The 24,487-nt window shown below is 21.4% G+C and overlaps 5 protein-coding genes across 11 annotated transcripts; 2 read left to right on the top strand and 3 right to left on the bottom strand.

Annotated features, from left to right (window-relative positions):
• Positions 1-60: 60 nt before the first annotated feature.
• Rabex-5 (Rabaptin-5-associated exchange factor for Rab5) lies at positions 61-3,479 on the bottom strand. Of its 2 annotated transcripts, none has more exons than XM_003693303.4 (9): positions 3,049-3,479; positions 2,453-2,565; positions 2,045-2,302; positions 1,811-1,940; positions 1,639-1,736; positions 1,279-1,535; positions 987-1,118; positions 659-904; positions 61-595 (listed from the first exon to the last, which is right to left on the bottom strand). In XM_003693303.4, the coding sequence occupies exons 1-9, from the start codon at positions 3,225-3,227 to the stop codon at positions 203-205; spliced, it is 1,806 nt and encodes a 601-aa protein (XP_003693351.1). In that variant the 5' UTR covers positions 3,228-3,479; the 3' UTR covers positions 61-202. The 2 variants fall into 2 exon arrangements, with proteins under 2 accessions (XP_003693351.1, XP_086762482.1); XM_086906356.1 differs by having other exon boundaries at positions 1,639-1,712.
• A 178-nt stretch (positions 3,480-3,657) lies between these two features.
• Uqcc1 (Ubiquinol-cytochrome c reductase complex assembly factor 1) lies at positions 3,658-6,892 on the top strand. 4 transcript variants are annotated; one of them, XM_012486104.3, is made up of 6 exons: positions 3,658-4,762; positions 5,077-5,283; positions 5,378-5,450; positions 5,548-5,714; positions 5,872-6,066; positions 6,131-6,296. In XM_012486104.3, exons 1-6 carry the CDS (start codon positions 4,727-4,729, stop codon positions 6,200-6,202), a joined length of 750 nt encoding a protein of 249 aa, XP_012341558.1. In that variant the 5' UTR covers positions 3,658-4,726; the 3' UTR covers positions 6,203-6,296. The 4 variants fall into 4 exon arrangements, with proteins under 4 accessions (XP_012341558.1, XP_086762477.1, XP_086762478.1 ...); XM_086906351.1 differs by lacking the exon at positions 6,131-6,296 and adding an exon at positions 6,621-6,892 and having other exon boundaries at positions 4,543-4,762; XM_086906352.1 differs by having other exon boundaries at positions 4,574-4,762; positions 5,593-5,714.
• LOC100862939 (sphingomyelin phosphodiesterase 1) lies at positions 6,285-9,744 on the bottom strand. Its single transcript, XM_012486103.3, has 8 exons — positions 9,461-9,744; positions 8,772-9,082; positions 8,308-8,688; positions 7,873-8,045; positions 7,470-7,670; positions 6,889-7,234; positions 6,578-6,768; positions 6,285-6,460 (listed from the first exon to the last, which is right to left on the bottom strand). Exons 1-8 carry the CDS (start codon positions 9,528-9,530, stop codon positions 6,337-6,339), a joined length of 1,797 nt encoding a protein of 598 aa, XP_012341557.3. The 5' UTR covers positions 9,531-9,744; the 3' UTR covers positions 6,285-6,336.
• A 2,604-nt stretch (positions 9,745-12,348) lies between these two features.
• Positions 12,349-15,893, bottom strand: Nmd3 (60S ribosomal export protein NMD3). The gene is made up of 11 exons (XM_003693309.4): positions 15,328-15,893; positions 15,100-15,234; positions 14,495-14,645; positions 14,286-14,420; positions 14,077-14,185; positions 13,847-13,997; positions 13,439-13,581; positions 13,191-13,342; positions 12,961-13,076; positions 12,715-12,897; positions 12,349-12,579 (listed from the first exon to the last, which is right to left on the bottom strand). Exons 1-11 carry the CDS (start codon positions 15,363-15,365, stop codon positions 12,384-12,386), a joined length of 1,509 nt encoding a protein of 502 aa, XP_003693357.1. The 5' UTR covers positions 15,366-15,893; the 3' UTR covers positions 12,349-12,383.
• A 95-nt stretch (positions 15,894-15,988) lies between these two features.
• Positions 15,989-23,517, top strand: MED14 (mediator complex subunit 14). 3 transcript variants are annotated; one of them, XM_086906347.1, is made up of 19 exons: positions 15,989-16,119; positions 16,241-16,413; positions 16,617-16,749; positions 16,867-17,040; positions 17,235-17,540; positions 17,616-18,274; positions 18,349-18,716; positions 18,819-19,241; positions 19,324-19,467; positions 19,552-19,695; positions 19,958-20,130; positions 20,253-20,447; positions 20,577-20,840; positions 20,925-21,168; positions 21,501-21,868; positions 21,948-22,106; positions 22,198-22,467; positions 22,604-22,867; positions 23,195-23,517. In XM_086906347.1, the coding sequence occupies exons 2-19, from the start codon at positions 16,265-16,267 to the stop codon at positions 23,312-23,314; spliced, it is 4,557 nt and encodes a 1,518-aa protein (XP_086762473.1). In that variant the 5' UTR covers positions 15,989-16,119; positions 16,241-16,264; the 3' UTR covers positions 23,315-23,517. The 3 variants fall into 3 exon arrangements, with proteins under 3 accessions (XP_086762473.1, XP_086762472.1, XP_086762474.1); XM_086906346.1 differs by having other exon boundaries at positions 23,162-23,517; XM_086906348.1 differs by lacking the exons at positions 15,989-16,119; positions 16,241-16,413; positions 16,617-16,749 and having other exon boundaries at positions 16,897-17,040; positions 17,254-17,540; positions 23,162-23,517.
• The last annotated feature ends 970 nt before the right edge of the window (positions 23,518-24,487 follow it).

Raw genomic sequence — 24,487 nt, 5'->3', positions numbered from 1 at the left:
ATAAAAATTTTTAATAAAAATTAAAATTTCTTTATACTTTATTAAAAGAAATTCAAAAAATTAAAATAATTTAAATAATTTATTTCAATAACTTATTATCATATATTTTAACATGTTTTATTTAATAATATTGTATGATTTGATTTTTATAGAAACTAAGCATTTTTTTAGAACTTTTAACTAAAATGTGATTTTACATTTTTTAAACATTACGAAAATAATTTGTATAATTATCACAATCCATTTCTGTAGAATTTAAAGATAAATCTCCAGTACTGCAAGGAATTGTAGGTATATTTGAACCTTGGACTGTGAATCCATGATAATCTTCTTGTTCTGATTCTGTAGAACATGGTAAATTTAAATGGGTAGATACTAATAAATCATTTGTAGATTTTTCTTGTTGCGTATCAAAATCACTTTGTGTATCCAAACTTATAAGACTAGTTTCATCTTCTGCTTTGCTTACATCAAAACTGTCATCACCAATGAAAGATGGAAAATCAAAAGTGGGAGATGGTGTGATACAATCTTCTATTAAAGAAGTTTTTATATCGTTTAATGGTGTAGAATTACTAATTGTAGTAGGACAAACCTGTAATTAGTTATTACATATAAAGTCTTATAGAGGATTTATTAATTTGAAAAAATTACATACTTGTGGAATAATTGGAGGTGGTAATTGATAACTTTCAATATCTTCGCAATCTAAATTAGTAGGCAATCTCTGACTATGTGTAATTAATAATGGAGTTCTGTCCAAAACTGTCTGTACTTCTGATTTCATTTCTTCTTGAAATTGTAACATTTTTTCTTTTAAATTTAATGTTTCGTTCATTATTTCTGTAGTTTTGGCTTTCATTTCATTAAGGAGTGTTATATCTTCACACATTAAGTGCAAACTCTATATATATATAATGAAATAAATTATATAAAAGATTTTGAATTATTCATTTAAGATTATTAAAGGAAGATATAATATATACTTCACATATCATTAAAGCAGATTCCCATGTATTAGCAGGTACACGTTCTCCAGACATATAAGCATTAAAATCTTTTTCATCCATATTTAATGATTCAGCTGTTAAATTTTCAATAAAAGATACTGCGCAACACTGTAATATTTATTATATTTTTTTTAAATATTCTATTTTTTAAAATTAATTTAAATTTTGTATAAAATTTGTTTTTTTTTCATTATAAAATAATAATCTTCTAATTTTATAATATTTTTTATTAATTATTTTGATAATTAAATATTCCAATAAACATTACCAAATTTGTAAAATAATATCCTCCTTCCCCTGTCATTAATCTGCTTGCATTACAAAACCTAGTAATAAAATTGATGTTACTTTTAAGACGAGCAGGATTAGCTTTTAAAACAATAAAAATTAAAGCAGGAAGAAATTCATCTGCAGATGCAGGTCCACCAACAGACTGTTGTAACATTAAAAATATATTTCGACAACAATAAATAACACAAGAAAGTTTTTCTTGTGGAGCTTTTGCAGAATCCATATTTAATAAATCTACAACAAATTAAAACTATCTTTATATAATTAGTTAATAATTGTTAACTTAATGATATATAATTGAAAAAATTATATATTATTGAATTTTTTAAAAACAAACCTGTTATAGAAGTATAAACAAGTTCTCTAACTTCAGAACTGGTTTCATGTATTCGACATTCCAGATTTTTTCCACTAACCCAATTCAATTGTCGGATTCTGTAACATTGTATTTATATATAAATTTGAAATTTTATCTTTAATCTAAGATAAATAAAATAAATAAGATAAACCTTTTTTGTATTGCTAAATCTTTTTCTTCATCATTTGTAAAAGGTGGACAAAAAAGAATTCTGTAAAGTAAAGTCATTGTATATCTTTCTACATAATCCAATAATTTTTCTTTGATTTCCGGTGTTATATCTGAAATAATAAATTTAAAATATTTCCTTTATTTAAATTTAAGAAATTTGTGAAATTATTTTATATTTTCAAATTATTTTACTTTAAATTTATTTTTAAAATACCTGCATATTTAACACTATTTTCTAAACGTTTAGCAAATACTTGATAAAAATTTTGAGTAATCTCTGAAAGTTCTTCTATTCTTTTAATATCTTTATTCTGAAGTATTTCAACAATAAATGAATGCATACATTTCTTAACATCTCTTTCTACTGGTGTTTTAGCAATCATAGCTATTAAGTCACGATTATCTGTTTTTACTTTTTCAAGATCAGGATTATCTTTTGTTAATTCATAAAGTAATTCCTGATATCCTTGTACTTTAAAAAAAAAACAAAATTTTTAGAATAATAAAGAGTATAAAGTAAGAAAATAGATATTTATAGAAAAATATAAATAACAATTTGAACTATATCTTTTAATATATGAAAAAAAATTATACAAAAATAAATATTATAAGATAAATCTACCTTTTGTAACTGGTTTACGAAAAGATATATTTAATAATTTATATTTTTTTTCTTGTACTTTTTTTTCTTCATATTTTTGATGAGCACTAATTGTATTTTTATTCGAAGAAGCACTGAAACATTTATAATATTATTTATCACTAATAACAATAATAATATTAATTACTAATCAAAATAATAATATAAATAATTAAAATTTATAAATATATCATCTTTATTTTCTATAAATAAAATATTTTTTATTATACATGAAAATTTTTCTAAATAATTAATTTTTAAAAATAAATATAATATCGTAAGATAAATATAAGGAATAAATATAAAAAAAAAATCCAAATGTATAATTTTTAATTATTTTTATGTACAAAGATCTTTCATAAAAAAAATATAATTATTTTATTTTGAGTAAATAATTGAATAGAAAATATAAATTAAATCTATATTAAATTATTATAATTATTATTATAATATACAATTCTTTAGAAAAATCATTTTTCTGAGATATTTTATATTTACATTTAAAATACATTGAATTAGAAATTTTAAAAAATTTTAATTATAACTAATCTAATATAAATTATAATCAATAGACATACAAATCATATCCCTGTCCGTGAATATTACATTCTGTTTGTGATCTTTGTTTTTGTAAATATTCTCTATAACATTTGCTGCAATAACCTTCCCATTCGGCATTTCCATAAAATCCACAACCATTTTTACATTTAAGATCAGCTTCATCAATTCTTAAAGTGGGTGTTTTTGTTGAATACATTTTGACAAAGTTTTTGAGTTTATAAAGTTTTTTTTTTGTGTATAATATTGATCTTTAATCAATAAGATTAAGCAAAGAAGACAATAAGTCAATCACATATTGATGTCTTTTAAACGAATAAATTTTGTAGAGTAAATCAAAGAGAGAAAGTAATGAAAAAGGATAGAGATAGAGTAAAAATTATGAATCAGCGCCATCTCTGGAATGTCGCAGATGAAACAAAATATGAACAAAGATAACAAATAATAGAGATAGGATAAGAATTGCTCCATTTCTGAAAGACATTTTTTTAAACGTAGGATAAAGTAGAGAGCCAAAAACATTTTAAAAGTACAAAAGAGATGGCGTTGACAGTTTTAGTTTTTATCCTATCTTTTTCTTATCTTTATCTTTTTCTACTATTTGCTTTCCTTATTTATATTTTGTTTCATCTGCAACACTCTAGAGATGGTGCTAATTTCATAATTTTTATTTTATTTTTATTTTTTTCATTATTTCCATTCTTTGTTTATACTTGTTCTTAATAAAGCAAAATAAATAAATATATATTCAACAATTATATAATTTAGAATAAATATTATAAGAATGAACATTTAAAAATTATATTTAACATCGATCTCATCAGAATCGTTAGAAAATGATTTAATCTCTTTCTCATTCCTTATATAAAGAGTAAATATATATATTCGTGAGATATTTTTAGAAAATTGATTTTAAAGACTAAAAAAAACAAAAATTCGTATAATAAAAATATTAGTTGAGATTTAAATTATAAATTTAAGCTTGTTTTTAGGTGAAATAAAAACAATGTGTTACTTCATTTAACAGAAATTTAAATTGTCATTATCATTTAATAAATAAATCTGAACCAATATTTTTACATATCAATTTTTTTTTCAAAAGTTAATAATAATTAAAACAATCAAATTTGTATTTATTTTGACTTTTAAATCGATTTTTCAAAAATATCTCAAAATATATCAATACTTTATATAAAATATTTTATAAAAATTTATTTTATTTTTAATAAAATGTTTATTTTTTTCGAATTTTTTACATAGTGATAATTAATCATTGTTTATTATTTATGTATTATTCATGTAATTGAAAACTATATAATAATTATAATTTATAAGATTTAAAATCGAAACAAAATATGTTAATTTTCAGCATATATAAAAAATACAAGAAAATACTTTTATTATTTTTATTATATAAAATTATTTGTAATTTATATATATATATTTATATATATATTCCACTATTAAAGGTTACTTTAATGTTTGTTTGACATATTAATTAGAATTTTTTTAGTAAAATCATAGAAAATGCAATTGTAAATATAATTTCAAATTTTGCCGCGCTTCTTATTAAGGTTACTGAGAGAAATGTTTTCGCTATTTAAAAAAGGACGAAGGTTTTAATTTGTTTTCTCAAATAAAAGTAAAGAATTAAATGTTTTCTATATTTTGTTAAAAATTTAAAATATACATGACAAAATGATGCATTGTACAAGAATGTTAACTCTTAAAAAGGTATGTTTTTATCTAAAATAATAAAAGATTTTAATTAACCTAGTAGTTAAAAATTATTTTTGTTGTATTATTATTAACTTTAATCTTATCTTAAGATAAAGATTATGAATATAAAAGATTATAAAAAAATTTAAAGATTATAATGTTTTTATTGATTTCATTTTTTTTATTTATGATAATAATGTTATATATTTTTTTATATTTATGGTATAATAATTATTGTAAATTTTCTTATCATGATTTCATATTTATAATATCTAATTAAATTAATTTTTCTTTCTAATGCATGGTCTCTAAAATATTTATGATAAAAGATACCTTTGTCGTCTACATTGAAATGTATAACAGAATATAAATTTATCAATAATAGTGATATATATTTTTTAATAAAACCTCAATTTCGTCATTTTTATAAGAATGTACATATAAAAAATGTATCTAAGAATTTAATTAAACCAATAAGTCCAAGTGGAATATTTAAAAATTTATTACATAGGTTTGATCTTTTCAGGCAAAAATATGTAAGTATAATTATATGAATTTAATAATGTTAAATAATAAATATATATATATTAAACATTAATACAAATTTATTTATATTTTATTGTATTTTAGTATTTAAGTGGATTAGGCTATTTATTATATGATGACATTCCTAGAAATCTTAATTATTCAATATTTTTTAAAGGTATGTTTTTGATTTTAATATTTTATTATTTTAATTTTGATATCATTTAATTAGATTTAATAAATTGTTTGATGGTTAAATTATTTTTATTTATTAGGTTTTAATATGCCAGATACATTTTTCTCTTGGTTTTTAATCACAGAATTGCATGTTTGGATGTTAATGGTACGTTTTATGGCTGAAGGAGAAAAGGGTAAAGTAGTTGTAAAGAATATTGTCGAAGCCATGTGGCATGATGTTCTCGCAAGAGTAGAACTACTTGGTGTAAGTATCTAAATTATTTATTATTGAATTCCAATTTATATTTATAAGTATATTTATTTTATATAAAAGTTTTATATTTTAAATTTTATTTTTATTTTATTAACTTTAATTTTTCTTAATCAATTTATTGTGTAAAATATTTATTTTTTTTTATTAGCCAATTGCTCCAAAAGTAAAAAAGGAACAATTAATGGAATTAACATATCAGTTTAATGCTGCTGTAATTGGTTATGATGAAGGAATTATGTCAGATGATAAAATATTAGCTAGTGCATTATGGAGAAGATTTTTTTCTTTAGAATGTAATAATCCAGAACATCTAGAAAAACTTTTAATTTATGTCAGAAAACAGGTAATGAAAATATTTTTATTTTCTTATAATATATTGTATAATAATATAATTATTTTGCTTTTAGATTAGTGAATTTGATAAAATTCCACCTGAAAAAGTTTTCCAAAGATCAATAGTAAAATGGGTAGATTTGTAATCAAGTGAAATTTATTAATATTTCTGAATGAATTTGTAAATTTTAACTAGTTATAATTCACATGCAACAAATATATTAAATCTATATATTAAAATTTCATCTTTTATTTCAATTATATTTAATAATTAATAATTTTAACTTATTAAAATATTACATAATTTAGTTTCTAAACCTACAATTATATAACACAAATATTGTTTTTTACAATTTAAATCACAATTTTCTTGCAATGAAGGTTTTGCTTGCTTGTGAAAATTCCTATAATAACAAATAAAAATATATAAATAAATTATTATGAAAATAAATTATATAAAATATATATAATTTTAATTATATTTAATATTTTATTTTACTGTACTGTACTGTTTACTGTACCTGTAATATTTGTTTAATAATGTTTCATTCTTTGCTGCTATAGAGAGCCAATCACTTAAAGATTTGGCAGATAAATCAATAAGGCCATATTCTTTTTTAAAGGAATATGATTTATACCAGATTGGTCTAACATGGACATTTTTATTGGCAAAACTGAGATCATACATCCAATTTTGGTAATCAATTACTGCCTGCAAGAAGGAATTAATGTATTTTTACTCCAAATTAAGATAAGTCTATAATTATTTATATAATTATATTTATTTAGTTTAGATTATTTTTTATTATAAACAAATAAAAAAATAACTTACATAATTACTACAATTCACTATATATATTTTATAATTCGGATTCAATTTTGAGTAACTTGTTATGCTACCACCATTCCAACCAATATGTTTTGGTTTATTATCAGAATTGTAAAATATTGCTATTTCATCATTATGAGTATGTCCATTAAATTCAGCTTTAATTAAATGGGAGAATCTATCAATTATTCTTAAGTATTCTCGTTTCCATGTCTTAAAACAACTATTACTATTAAAAGGTATATGGGATAAAATATGTACAAATTCATTATTCTTTTCTGCTTCAGAAAGAATATTTAGAAGCCATTGTAGTTGATTATCAGGATCTTTTGGATTATACCAAAGCCACCTGAATAAATAAATAAAATAATTAAAAAACAATTAAAAAAATATATATAATAAATATATATATATATATAAGAAAAATGAATTACAATTAAAATAAGTTATAAAATAAAATTTTGAAATTAATAATTATTTTTTAAAAAACTTATTTTTAATAGTAATTATTAATACCAATTATTAATAGCAATTCTTATTATATTATTATTTTATGATTATAAAATCGTATTTATTTCACATACCAATTGTAAGAATAACAAATATTACTATTTAAGGCTATAATTCTAAATCCTTTTTTTGGAATAACAGTATAATATCCCCCTTGAAGTATTGTAGAACGTGTAGATTCTGGTAACCAACCATATTCAATCCATAAATCTCCCATTAATTTATAAAGCCAATTTGTAGTTAAATTGTCTTGTGTTATATTTTTTGGTGCAAATCTATATTTAATTTAAAAAATTATTAATTTACAAATTTAAAAAAATATATATAAAATCAAATGTTTAAAAAAGAATATCCAAAAAATTTTTCAAAAATTAAAAATAAAAAACATATCTTTCAATTACAAAAATATAATTCATAAAAAAATTGTCTTCTAATAATAAAATCAATTTTTCAAAATTAAAATTTCAGTAAACTTACTGATTTAAAGGATGTGGTTCATGATTTCCAAGTACTGGATACATTATAGTATTGTTAAAAAGATTATGAATATAATCATACATTTTTATAAGATTTTGAATATTTCCTTCCTTTGAAGTCTTCCATACTCCATGGTCTATTATATCACCAGTAAAATATATAAAATCTATATCCTAGAAATTAAAATAAATTGTGATATAAATCTATATCTCATAATACTTGTAATTTATTAATTACATCTAAACTTATGAGTAATATACAATATACAATATACAATAATATTTACATTTTAATAATTAAAAAAAAATTACTAATTCTAAAAAAAAAAATTAAATTTTTAAATAAAAAATTAATAAATTTTAAATTTTATGCACCATTAATCATTGCCTGAATTTTATTAATTTTTTTTTATTGAATTATTTATAATTCTGGTACCTGATGTGTATCCTTCATGTGATGTAAAGCATCAGTAATTGCATGCCATGGAGTATCACAGGATCGATAATCTCCCCAAAATCCAGCAAATGAAGATATATTAGTTTTATTTTGATCTTTTCTGCAGCAAACTGGTTCTCCACAATTTGCATTACCATTTACTTCATAGAGAGGATCATAATGTAGATCCGTTATTTGTAAAATTTTTATTTGTTCTTGTGTTTCATTTTCAGTAATAATTATATTAGAATTGTTATTAATATCAATATTCCAATCAAATTTAGAATCATTTAAAGGACAAGATTTGGATTCCAAGACAACACCACAAATTGTACTAGCTGTTAAATTTGGTTTGGAATCTATTATATACAAAATAATAGGCTAAAAAAATAAAAAAATTATGATAATCTATAAATAAAATTAAAATATTTTGATAAATATAATTAAACATAAAATTTAATTACCAAATTTGATTCAATGACTCCTTTACATACTCTTTCTGTTTGGATGTTTAAAAGCACACATAAATTAATTACATTCTTTCTTATATTTTCTTCAGACATTCCTTTATGTCGTAAATTTATAAATGTTGTTAAAATTGTTTTACATATTATACATATTTTAGTACTTGAACTGGCTGGAAAAGATCTCCAATCAGAATTTTGAAGTTCTGTGGGAATCCTTAAAAAGTTGATCATATTCTTGAACAATTCTCTTTCATGATTTAAATTTGCCCATAATTCAATTTCATTTGAAAATGAAAATACATCTACATCTGTTAATAAATAAATTTTTTATTTTATTATTTTAAAGATTATTTTAAATAATATATTATTTTTATTAAACAATTCAAAAGAAGATAATTATTTAAAAATTCTAGCAAAGAAAATTAAAATTTATAAATTACAATTTATGAATTAAACATAATTCTTTACAATAATATTTTATTAATTTAAAATATATTTAAAATATATAATTATAATATGTTTATTAGAATATTATTCAATTAGAAAATATTATTAGTTTTATTATTATTTAAATATGTAATTAATATACATATAACATATTTTTATTAAAAAATGAAAATACTTTTATTTTCTTACATTTATTTTTATTAATTATAATTTATTTTAAATTAATTATTTTATCTCACCTTCTATATTTAAAGCGGAACTATTAATAATTAAAATTAATAAACTCAAAATTAATTGTTGGAACCACATTTTGTTTTTCCACTTCAATTCAATTCAATATTACAGTTTAATTTAATGTTTCCAGTCGTTTTCCCTTTTTTTTTATCTTGTTTGAGTATTTTTTTACTGATAAATGGTGCAATATTTTCTTAAGATGATTATTCTATGATTATAAAAATAAACATTCAATTATATTAAGAAATATAATTAAAATTTAAGCAATCTTATATACTAAACATTGCATCTAAAGTTTTAATAAAATAATATATATATTTAATTTAAAAAAGTGATATTTATATATATATATTACATATCATCAAATTGTTAGAAATTTTAAAAAATTAAATTTTTCAAAATTGAGAAATCTATAAATGTAGAATAATTTCTTCCGATTAAAATGTTTTCGAATAAATCAATATTGAAAATTAATAAAGCTATTGATATTTGTAACATTATATAATATAGATATATAATAAAATTAAACTATTTTTTATTTAATATATATAATTTTTTATTAACGAAAAGATTAAAAGTTAGATTAAAATTGTTTATTTTTTTCAAATAATTACGATCGCGTTAATAATTTGACATATTTTAAAAATTTACAATATTGTTTTCTTATAAAATTATTTGATTTTTCTGATTTTTTTTTTTTTTTTACGTGTTATTTTACATTTTTCACGAGCATATATCACAAAATGTCAAATTTTTGAAAGTTAACATTTTGATTGTTTAAAATTGATTTATTGACAAGTTGAAAAATTAATATAAAAAAATTATTATTTTATATATTAAATTTCTTAGATAAATTTACATTTAATTAATTTTAAAATACCAACCAAACATTAATAATAAAACATTTTTCATCAACTATATTATTTATCAATATATCGATAATATTAAGAATTTTATTTTCATAGAAAAATATCGATACATTATAATATGTCGAAAATAAATTATTTCGCGCGCTAAAACGAAATTTGTTTAAAAAAAATAGAAAGCAAATTTTTATAATGAATAGATAATAATACCATATGGAATATCATATTTGGAATATCAAAGGATTATTTTCAAAAAATTTAAAATTTAGATAAGAAAAAATAAAAAAAACATTAGCTCTTTAAGATTAGGAGATTGTAAAATAAATTCAATTATCAATATCAAAGAAATTAAAGAAATTTGAAAATAAAATATATAAATATAATAAAATATTTATTTATGGATCTAAATTTAGTAGAATACTTGTCAATAAATTAATAAACTTTAAAAACAAAATTTGTTAATGCTTTAAAAAAGAAGAGCGAAACAACCAGAAATTTTCTTATTAAAAGTTACAAAATTTAGAGATTAATTTTGACATTAAACGTTTTAAAGAATATTACATTATATGCAATTTTATTTATAAAAAATATAACATAATTTTCGATTCTTCATGTTTTTTTTCAATTTAATTATATTGAAAAATGGTTCGTTTCATTATTTTTTATAATAATAAAAAAAATTATTTTAAATATTATTATTATTAAATATTAGATACATATATTTTTATTATTTAATTTTTTTTCTTATTTTTATTATTTTTTAAAATGTATAAACATTATAGATAATTGAAAAAAACAAACTATATGATATATATATGATTATTGTGCAATACTTGTTTGAATTTTGAAATTTATCATTTATCGATTGATATCATTCAAGTATATTTGAAAGATTTTTATTTTTATTTATTTTTATTTGATAAAATCTATTCAATTGCGACAAAAAAAATGTGATTTATTTATATTATTATTTTTCAAGTTATTTATATCTTTACTTCAGTCATTTCTTATTTCATAATTGATTTTATCCAATTTCTCTTAATTTATCGATTGATATCATTCAAGTATATTTAAAAGATTTTTATTTTGATAAAATCTGATATCCAATTGTGACAAAAAAATATAATTTATTTATATTATTATTTTTCAAATTATTTATATCTGTACTTTAGTCATTCTTTATTTCATAATTGATTTTATCCAATTTCTCAAAATGTCAATTTTCAATAATATAAGTCTAATTTCTCCTTCTATTGTTTAAATTGATTAATGATTTTGATCTTTTTAAATAAAACAAAGTTTGTAAAAGCTTAAAATATTAATCATAATCAATCTACTTAATATTTATTTAAAATAATCTTACAAAAAGTCCACTAATTAAATCATTAAAAAAATTCTTTATTTTCACTCATTTCATTGATATAAAATGTTAACATTTTATTAATTGATTATTCAATTTGTCTCTTGTCTAATATTTCAATGCTAATATTTTATTTTCGCAAAAATATCTATACTGTTTTTTATAAATTACGTTCGCTAATAATATAAATGTGCATATATATAAGTTTATGAATAATTGAATGCGAATCCATTTGAAAATGAAAATTGTATTAAAAAATTACTCTAATAATCGAATAATCGCTCTCAACATTCGTATTCTTAATTAGACAGCGAGCGAATAATTCATTCAAGAGACAATAGAAAATTATTCAATATATTTGATATTATTAAATTAATAATTATTTCATTTAATTTCAATGTTTTACGAAAAAGAATTTGAATTTAATTATAAGATTAATAATTTGAGCATCAATTCATGTCTTTTTGATATTAATATCATATAAAAAATAAAATATAATAAAAATATCTTCTAAACAATGTTGTATTGTATTTCATTAATGGTAAATGTACCATTTGAAATAATATATATATATATAATATTATAATATATAATTTTTATATAATTTTTGTTTTGTTTTAAAATATTATTATATAAATATTAAAATATTAGATAAAAGTGATAGATATAATTTTATATATTGTACTTTTATTAAAATTATTATCACAAAATATGAGGTACTTCAACATCATCAATAGCTAGGTCGTCAAGCATTTCTTCAAGAGTGATTTGTGGACAACTAGGATCAGATAGCTCATTTGTATCTATTGGAATTGTCTTCATACGATTTCTAAAAATATTTATGTTTTGTCTCATTTCTGGATTTTCTTCAATATCTTCCAGAAATTCATAATAATCACTAAAACAGATTATAATATAATTTTGAGTTTTAAAATGTAATTTAATTTAATTACAAAATAAAAGAAGGAAATTTATATTTTATTTTTACTTCTAAATTTAAAAATTTTTATTTTTGAATAAAAAATTAATTTACTTATTATCTGTAGTCATATTGTCCTTATCTGGTAACATATGTTTCAATTTCCAAGTTCTTATTCGGCGTCGCGTTGCCCTATCATTTGTATAATTCTTCTTTGTTAAAATTATATCTGGGATTAAATCTTTATTTAATATTTCAAAATTTTTATCATTAATATTACTGTCATTAAGAGCATATCTAAAAATAAAAGTCATTTTTTAATTTTTAAAATATCAATTATCTGATAAAATAATAATTTACCCTAAAGCAGTATCTCCAGGTTTTAATATATGACCAAGATGAGTGCGTGTATGAATTAAATTATCATTTATTCCTAAATCACAACTTCTAACTAACCATACATCTGCTATTATATGCTAAAAATAAAAAAATTAATTAAAAAATAATTAATTATTTCAAAGAGATTATTACAAATTTTTTCTTTTAATAACATTCATGATGTATCAACCTTTAAATTATTTAATATATACCTTATCTGAAATAGTTCCTTGTCCAGGAAAAAATTTTCTATCTTTAAATTTTATTTGTTCAATATCCATTACTGTATATTCTATTAATTGCTTTGGATCACAAATACTATTAAAAGCATGTCTCCAATAAAGTGAAGCATTTAATTCTGCAACTAAACAAATGAATAATATTTCATAAATTAAAAATTTGAAAATTTTTAAAAATCAAATAAGAGTAAGAGTATCAAATTTTAGGAAATTATACCTACCTTGCCCTGATGATACATCTATTAAATGTATGAAATTTGTAATTTTATATACTAAGCAAATCGAATTTATTCCTCCAAGTTGATGACTTAGTTTTCTTGGAAGACATACTACACTATCTCTTGATATTGGAACTATCTCTACACTATTCAAAAAATTATTAAATTCAATTTATTAATTTATATGAAGATAATAAATAAAAAAAAATAGTAAGATAAATTATGAATTAAAAGAAACCATTATATTTTATTTTATTTTTATATTCATGAAAAGAAGAATTTCAAAAAAAGAGAAAATATTTTTTTTAAATACTTATTAAACTTTATTTTCATAAAAATGATGATTTTATCTAACATATTTATATAAAATTAATATTTTTTTAGCAATTATTTAATCATAATTATTTTTACCTGTATGTAAATTTATAATTGTAAATGTTACTATGAATATCATGTGATATTAATTTTTTAGAATGGTCATAACGACAAGGTATAACACTTGAAAGAAAATCGACCATTTTGCGTGCTGTTGCTTCATTTGCAAAAAAAAAATCTAAACCCTCTATAAAAATTATTTAATATATAAAAAATTATGATTTTTATACTTTATTTTAATGTTTTTCAGTAATTTAGATTATTACCATGAATAGCTTTTATACCCAAAGTATGTTCGTGTGCTTTGTGTTTTAATATTAGTTGCTCTAAATAATAAAATGTCTTTTTATTTGTTGCTCTCTGCCGTACTTGTACCTATTAAAAATAAATTATAAATATATTGTTATATTTATAATATAACAAATTATTTTCATTTTATATCATCATTCTAAAGAAATTTAATATAAAATCTTACTAAAGCACGCCAATAATCTTTTGCTTCTGTTCGATGACAATCATTACACATTTGATGATTTATTGTGTATTCAACTATAAATACTTGTTGAAGAACTGCTCCTCCTATTACTTCAGCTTGTACTGTTAATTTTACCTAAAAATAAAGTGTAATAATAAGTGTAATAATTTTTACAAAATAAATTATTAATAAATATATACAAAAAGTACCTTTAATCTCATAGAATGAGGTTCTGTCCATACAAATCCAGCATCGATTAATTTTACACGATTTAAACCTTTTAATTTTTTCAAACATAATGTTAGTAATTCTCTAGATTCTAATGCTGCATGAATCCATTCTCCAGGTGGTTGTAAATATCTAAAAAATAAAAATTCCTTAAGTTCTACTTAATATTTATTTCTAATTAAAAAAAGAAATATAAATTATATGTACATATTATGATAGAATAATATATTGAATATTTTACTATTTTATAATTTAAAATATATAATTTAAAAAAGATAATTAAAAAATTTAATAAAAAAGTGATTGCATAAAAAAAAATAAAAAATTTAATAAAATATCAAATTCTTTGACAATAATATTAATTATTATAAATAACATTTTATATTAACATAAATTTATTATGTATATCATTAATATCTTTCAAATGTTGTAAATATTTATTATTACTAATAAATTATGTAATACTAACAATAATCACAATAAAATTAATATTTAATTTATTCAATATTTAAATATTTAATATATATATTTATATAGAAGGATTAAAAAGTAAAATAATAGAAATATTATATATAAATTATATTACCTTTCACAACCTTTGCAAAAATGAATTGTTGCTTGTTTTGGAATATTTTCAGTAACATCTACTTGAGTTCTTAAACATGCCACGCACATATTTGCTGGATTAGGTTCAATACTAATGCCACAAATACAACATAATCTAGAAATAAATATAATAAATTTTATATTAAAAAAAAAAATTATCGAATTTATTTATATAAATTTTATAATTGTTGAGGTTATATTTACTTACATCACTGATTCTTGTCGAATTGGTTCATTTAATTCCATTATTGACACTTATTTTTTTATATTTTGTAAATAATTTCGTTATATTGTACAATTAAATATATTAAATTAAAAATATGTAATAAAAGTGATCACATATATATTAACTGTAACCACGTGTGAATTAGTACTAACTTCAAGTTTAAGATACTATTGAATATTTAGTTAAATTATTTGTTAAGTTATCTTTCAACTTTAAATTTTTATTTTATTTACGTTGAAACATGATCAATTTTAATTTTAAATTATTTTTTTAATAACATTAAACATAAATCATAGTATATTTAATATTAATTAAATTGATATTGCTGCTTAAATTGAAATAAAATTGAAAAATTAAATAATTAATAATTTTAATTTTATATATTTTTATCAATTTTTATTTTAATTTTGATAATATAATGTAAATCTTTAAAATATATGAATAATTCATAAATGAATCATTTTAAAAGTGTCTTATCTAGTATTGACAAAGTTTATGACGTATTTAAAAGAAGCTACTTTTGTCACTACCATTGTAGTATGTACTGTATACGATCAAAAGTTAAAGAAAGAATAGAGAGTAGAGAGTAGATAATATGTTCATCTTATTATTTATTCTTCGTTGTTGATATATTTTTATTATCTACAAATTTATTATGAAAATGAGTGAACAATTTTTCAAATAAACAATTTATAAATTTAATACAATATATTGAAATTAATTAATGTAAAATAATTGATAAATATTAATATTGCAACTATATATTATTATAACGTATGTATTTTATATATGATATAAATGTTAAATTACTATTAAAAGTATCAAAGTTAATATTTATAAAGTAAATATATATACATATACATATTTTAATTTTTTTTTATTTTTTAAATTTTAGATTTGTTAATTATAATATAGCAAAATGGCACCAGTGCCTTTAGAGGGTCATCAAACACCTGTAACTAATAATATTCCACAGGAAGGAAATCGTGGTGGTTCTATTTCTCTTGGCATGCTTATTGATTTCATTATACAACGTACTTATCATGAACTTACAGTTTTAGCTGAATTGTAAGAAAATTTATATATATTTTTATATTAAATTATATTTCATATAAATATAGCAAATCAGATATATATTTAAATAATATTAGATTAAATAAAAAATAAATTAAATAATAATAATATTATGTTATATAAAACAGAAATTTATAAAATAGAAAAATTAAAAAATGATAGAACTAATATATATAATATATAAAATATATTTACAGATTACCTCGAAAAACTGACATGGAACGCAAAATAGAAATTTACAACTTTTCAGCTAGAACTAGACAATTATATGTACGTTTATTAGCATTGGTTAAGTGGGCTAATAGTGCTTCCAAAGTTGATAAATCTGCGGTATATTAAATATTAATTTTTTTACTTTATATTTCAATATAATTATATATAATAATTTATATTTTAATATAATTGATATATTAATAACAAGAAAATAAGAAGAAATTTTTTTGACAGCATATAATGGCATTCTTAGACAAGCAATCACTTCTTTTCGTTGATACAGCTGATATGCTTGCAAGAATGGCCCGTGAGACATTAGTACATGCAAGATTACCTAATTTTCATATTCCTGCTGCAGTGGAAGTTCTTACAACTGGAACATATAGTCGCTTACCAGCATGCATAAGAGTAATTTATAATTTTAATTTTTTTATCAATAATTATATAAGTATATTAATATATTTATATAATTTTTAATTAAAATAAAATATTTATATAAGTATATTTATATTTAAGTTATATTAAGTTTATATATAAATTTATGTATGCACATATATATATATATATATATATATTGTATATATGTATATATATTTTCATAGGAAAGAATTGTTCCTCCAGATCCAATTACACCAGCAGAAAAAAGAAGTACACTTCAGAGATTGAATCAAGTTATTCAACATAGATTAGTTACTGGAAATCTGCTTCCACAAATGCGTAATTTAAAAATTGAAGCAGGAAGAGTAACATTTCTTGTAGAGCAAGAATTTTCAGTGTCACTTACAGTAATGGGAGATGGTCCAACAGTACCTTGGAGATTATTAGAATTGGAGATCTTAGTTTCAGATAGAGAAACAGGAGATGGAAAAGCTTTGGTGCATCCATTGCAAACTCGTTATGTGCATCAAGTATTATTTTTTTTAATAAACTATCATAATTAATTCTTTCTATTTAATATTAAAATAAATGATTTTAATTGCAAGGTGGTGCAATCGAGATTAGCAGAAAGTTCAAATCCATTATCAGAAGTTTATCATATTTTGCATTATTTTTGTCAATCATTACAATTAGAAGTACTCTATTCTCAAACATTACGGTTAATACGAGATAGATTGGATGATCACATTCATGTGGATGAATATACACCAGGAAAATGTCTTTCAGTGTCATATTGGAGAGAATTGACTAATAAAGATCCTCGATCAGAATTGGGCTATAAATTAACAGTACAGGTGGACCAACATGACCCTGCAAGACCTCTTGCAATAGTACATATTCCATCTTTAGGTAGTAAAGAAAGTGAAATAGCAGACAGAGCAATTAGATCAGACCAATTATCAATGGAATGTTTATTAGTACATACAATATATGTGCGTACTAGAAGTAGATTATTAGATTTAAAGCAAGAATTGCAAACGATGTTGAAAGATGTTGAATGTACTCTAGCCGGTTCACCTGCAATTCTCTCTGTTCCAATTTTGCAACCTTGCTTAAGAGCAGAACACTTATTAGTTACTGTTGATACACATACTGGAATGTTACAATGTCATGTACCTCAATATGAAGTTCCGTTGATTCCTGAACTAACTGCTGCTTTAAATGGCGATCATTCTCGCCTTCCGACTTTAATATCAGAACTTAGGTAATATTTCTTCAATTTTTACTTTATTTCATATTTTCTTCTATTTTGTTTTATTTTTATTTTTGATATTTCAGATTTTGGATAACACAAAGACGGTGTGAAAAAACATTACAACATCTTCCAGCAACTTCTCATGAACGTTTACCAGTTCTTCTTCATCCTGATCATCCAATGTCAAAAATTAGTAGACATCGGATGTTTATCCAACTCCATCGACATCCTACAGTTATTTTAATAGTGGCGTTTAAAGAGAAAGAAACTTCACCATGTGAAATTGAATGTTCATTTTATCTTGCTGTAGTAAAACATAGCTCTATAGAGGATGATCCCCATGATGATAGTATTGAAACAGAAATTCCAAAAATGTATTTAAAAGTTCAAAGTTTAATTGAATTTGATACTTTTGTCATAACTCATGGACCTTTTACCAGTGTTGACAATGGTCAGTTTTAAATTCAATATAAAATTTTAAAATAATGTTATTATATTTTTATTTAATAGAATTTATAGAAAAATTAATGAAATTGTATGTAATGTATTACAGAAACTCTTGAAACAAACAGTTTGAAACGAAGAAGTACAGGACCTAGTGGAAGATCTGATAGTAGTACTACATTGCAAAATAGAAGGTCCAAACAACCTGCATATTTTATTCCTGAATTAGCACACGTGGTTGCACTTTGCGATGAAAGAATACCTTTTGTAACATTAGCACAAGAATTGACTAGAAGAGATATAGCTCATCAAGGGCTTCAAGTAGAGGCAAATGCTACTGCATTAGTTTTAAAATTAGTTCAATTACCTGCTCCTTCTACAGGAATAAATACTAGTTGTGCTTGGTATGCTCTTCTTAAAAGACTACTCAGTGTTTCAATTAGAGTTCAAGGTAAAGGTATGGCTAAAACATGGATGGCTGAATTTGTATTTTATGGTAGCCCCTTATCTAGTAGTCATCCAAAAGAACAAGGTAATATTCAATAATTTAAATAATATTAAATAATATTATATATATATAATATTCAAATAATCTAAATAATTTCTTTAATTAGGATTGAGAAGACCAGTATATTTCCAATATGAAATGGGAACAGCAGATACTATTTCGCGTACAGTAGATGCAATACTTAATGATTGGGCTCAAATTGTACATCTTTATTTTATTGTACATGATTTAGCAGAATATTTTAAAATGGGTAATTTAAAATTTATTGAAAAATAATATTGATTCAAAAATTATATATATAATTAAAATCGTTAATTTAAATGTTTCATTACAGAAAAATATAATCTGCGCAATATGGTTAATATAAAATTATATAACTATAGTAAGTTAGTTTTAACTTATGGTCCTAATCGTGGAGCTACTGTTACTGTGCAATGGAGTACCAATGACAAAGCATTTAAATTGATTTTTGGAAAAAGTAAATATTATTTAACTTATATTGATTAATTTATATAGGATGTTCATTTTAATAATCTATATAATTTTTTATTATTTTATTTTATTATTCATATTATTTTATTCACTAATACATTATATTCAATAATTTCTTAAATAAATTATAATCAATAATTTTTTTATAATATTTTTTATAATATATAAGTATAATATATAAGTATGTATAATATATAAATTTTTTAATTCAATAATTTAATAATTTAATAAATTTTATTCATATGTAGGTCCAACTAGTACTATTACTAATGCTCATTCAATTATGAAGGAACAATTGGAAGCTCATTTAAATAGACACAGAAATTTAGCTCAACTTATACATATTCTTCATGAAACACTTCAACCTCTTACATCAATTAGTAAATTGCCTATAATTCCACAACTTTGTGTTTATAATTCGGTATGATATTAATATTATTTATTCTTATTAAAACTTATTTTATTTCATTTTTATTCATTGAATCTTATATATTTTGATATTATTGTTTATAAGTTTTATTTTTATTTTTATTATCTTTATAGAGACCTCAAGTGCCAGTACAAACTTTCACTATTATGCCACAATGTGTAACTCTAGTCAGAATTGCATATCAGGGTATGTATTGTTTAGAACTTCGTCTACGAGGAAGTGGTTTAGTAAGCTTACGGGATGGAGCTTATAGCCGTTTTGATAGAAGTTACGTTGTAGATGAATTTACTCCTACACAAGGTCTTAAGGTATTAAGAGAATTTAATTTATTTTAGAATACTAAATTATATATGTTTTTTTTTTTTAAATTTATTTTAATAATATAGAATATGATATGATATGATATTTTAATAATTTTATTTTTGGTAATTATACAGGCTTTTTTATCTAAATATGTGGATGAAAGTGCAGTTTCTCGTAGAAGATCTCAGTCAGAGGATGATAATCCTCCTTCTCCTGTGACAATGGATAGCGATGGAGGTAGTGGAAGTGGAAATGTAGGTTTTTTAAGTCATCATAGAAGTGGACCTCAGTCACCTGCACAACAGAGAGATGGATTAAGGTTTCATCCACCTCTGACTCCACCTTCTGGTAGTAATCCTCATACTCCAGCTAGTCCACATACTGCTAATATATCACAGGTAGCGTTTATAATAAATTATATAAAATTCGAAACAAAATTTTTTTTTTTAATTTTCTTTAGAATTTTTTTTAATTTTCTTTAGACAAATCAACATCAAAGTTTTGGAAGTAGTCCAGCTACTTCTTTCAATTTGGCTTCACCACCATCATTACCACCAAATACACCAAATATGTTACCACATCCTTCACCAGGCTCTGGTTTAGTTGCTAATAGTCCTTTAAATCCAATGCATGTTCCTAGTCCAGCTGGATTAATGCCAACATCTTCACCAGGACCATGTAGTAATGTTCAAGTGGGACATTCTCCTGCAGGATTTATGCAAACTGGTAAGAAATTATTTTTTATTATATGAGATGTTTTACAATTATAATAGTTTTGAATATAATTATATTTAATTTATATAAAATTTTTTTATATTATATTATTCAGATATTGATAATAAATCGAAATTGTAATTGATCTACATACATATATAAAATGTACCAAATATACCAAATAATAATAATACCAAAAATAAAATTATGCATATTTATATTAATAAATGTAAAAATATCAATATTTCTTTATTTTCTTTTCTAGATTTTTTTCGTTAAATTCTATTATTTTGTTAATTGCTAAATGTATTGAAATTTTTTTATTATAATGATTATTTATTTAGGGCACATAGATGGAAGTCCATTTCCATCTTCACAAAGTATGGCTTCTCCAGCAGCCTCTAATTGGCCAGGATCACCTAGTGTGCCTAGACCATCTCCAGCACGTCCTACACAAAGTCCGGGACATGCATTGCATAGTCCTCAAGCCTCTGATCATAAAACAGGGACTCATATTTCAAGAGTACTTCCACAACGTTCTTGGGCAGGTGCTGTACCTACACTTTTAACTCACGAAGCTTTAGAATTGCTCTGTTGTCCTTCTCCACACCCTTCTGGATTTCCTGGGCCTGATCTTTCACCACTTGAAAGATTTTTAGGATGCATTTATATGCGCAGACAATTCCAACGATTCATACAAACTGATGAATGTGTACGAATTTTATTTTTTACTTAGTTATATTTTATTTTAAAAATACAATATAAAAGTTATATTTTAAATCATTTTATAGTTAACAGCAGTAAATAGTACAGAACCAGGAGTTGTACACTTTAAGGTAGAAAGTTTACAATGTCGAGTTGGCTTAAATCCACAACATTTACAATCTCTTCATATAAAAGTACAACCTCTTCCAGATCATAAAGATCAATGGACGCTTGAAGAATTACAAGTAATAATATTTCATAATTAAAATATTATTTCCTTATTTAAAAGATTATTTCATTTTTTTAAATAATTTTATATATTCTTTCTTTTCACAGATCATAGAAAAATTTTTTGATACAAGAGCAGCAATACCACCATATAAACCAAACACACTCTCTGGTTTTGGTAGAATGTTAAATGTTCCATTTAATGTATTGAAAGATTTTGTACAAATTATGAAATTAGAATTAGTACCTGGATTAGCACAACAACAACAACTTAAATGGAATGTACAATGGTGTTTAAGGATTCCTCCTTCTGGAACTCCAATTGTACCTACTGGCATGGCTGCTATACTAGTTTGCAGAAATAAAATTCTTTTTTTTGTATGTATACATAGTAAAATTTTTCAAAATTTTATTTTAAGATAATATTTATATATTTAAATTTATTATACTATTATTATTTATTATATTATATTAAAAGTATATTAATTTATTATCTATTTTATTTTTATTATAGTTGCAAATAACAAGAATTGGATTACCATATCAAGGAGAAACACCATCACTTGTTTTACCCCTAGTTTATGATGTTAGTACAAATCTAACACAATTAGCAGAAAAAAGAGATCCAAGTCCAGCTTCTGCAATGGCAGCAGCATCCTTACAATTAAAAAGATTTGCTGAATATGGTGCAAATCAATCTGAGTGTTCTCTCTTTCCTGCAGTTAGAGATTTACTTGCTAATTTGACTCTTCCTTCAGATCCTCCAGTTATGTCTCAGGTAAGTACTATATTTTGAAATTTACAATACATTTCGAAGAATTTTATTATTATATTTATTTTACAAATATTTATAAAATATTTGAATGATTAATAAAAATATATTTATATGTTTATAATATAATATAATATATATTAATTAACATTCATTAAGTTTATTAATATTTTCAAAATCATTGAATGGTAGTTTTATAATATTCATCTGGTTAAATAAATCGATATTAATGATAATTTTTTTAATAATTGTTAATTGCGTATGAAACAATGAAATATTAATGAAAATTACTATTTACAGGTTCCACCAGCTGGTGGAACACCAACACAACAGATTCAAAGTCCTGCAATGCAATTACATTCTCCTATGGCTGGAAATCAAGGTCCTCCACAGGCACCATATGGAATTCAAGGTATGCCTCCAATGGGCATAATGGGTGGACCACCTCAATAGGACATGCTTTACTCTCCTAACCCACTCAATTTACCGAATCAGTCGACTTGGATCAACTGAAACGTATTATAATATCTATTTTAAGAATATATGGTGGGGAATTGTAGGAGAGTTATTTCATCAAGAAAACTTGTTTTTTAAAAACTCATACTGTAATATTATTTGTAAAAAGAAACTATAATCAAAAAATATTGTTCATACGAGTTTACATAATTCATATATTATAGATATTGATTCTTAGATTAGTTCTTAGATTTAAGGATAGATGGATCAAATTTCATTTTAAAATAATTTATTAAATTATTGCAATATTTACTTTCAATAAATTCCATCTATTCTTTAATAATCTCGTATTTTAACATATCTATGTATTGTTATACTCAGGATTTCAATTGCAAAGAAGTTATATTTTCAATTTTTTATCTATAGTACAAATCTCATGATATTGAAGTATGAAAATATTAATTATTTATAATGTTTTGCATTTTGTAAAGAATTCAATTATTAAGTTTTTTTCAATCAATCAATTGACATATTTTTTAATTTAGTAAAGTGTAAAAAAAATAATTATGATTACTAAAATATTCTTTTTATTACAAAACAGTGACTGTGATATTAGTACAGATATAAAGTGAATTTTATGAATAATTATAGAATAATAATTTAAAATTATTCATATAATAAATATAATTCTTACATATAATTTAAATTCAAATTATCCTTTATAAAGTACACATTATTTTGTGTATGCAAACATCCCTTTAATAATAATATAATAAGAGCATTTCAAGTACTATTAAAAATATAAAAAAAAATTTTATATTGTGACTATATGATTAGACATTTTTAATAATAACAATATTTCTTTTCTTATTCTTTTTAAAAATGTTAATATATTTATTACTGTATACTATATTTATTTTTAATTATGTTAAAACAAAATTTACTAATCTATTGATTTTGGTTTTATAATAATGTGATTTTTATAACAATATTTAAAATGCAAACATTTACAATTTCATTATTTTTAAAAACAAAAATTAAAATAATTATTCTTTATGTACAAGTTTAAAAAATATTCACAACATATTCACAAATTATTAAATTTTTAAGAATAATTTTATTAATTATTTTATTAAAGGTATTTTATTAGAATTATTTTAAATAACATTG

The sequence above is a fragment of the Apis florea genome, unplaced genomic scaffold, assembly GCF_048593485.1.
Source record: "Apis florea isolate Af1SG1 unplaced genomic scaffold, ASM4859348v1 contig_2492_pilon, whole genome shotgun sequence".
Taxonomy (NCBI): domain Eukaryota; kingdom Metazoa; phylum Arthropoda; class Insecta; order Hymenoptera; family Apidae; genus Apis; species Apis florea.
The sequence above is the reverse complement of the archived record's forward strand: the minus strand, read 5'-3'. Positions and strand labels throughout refer to the sequence as shown.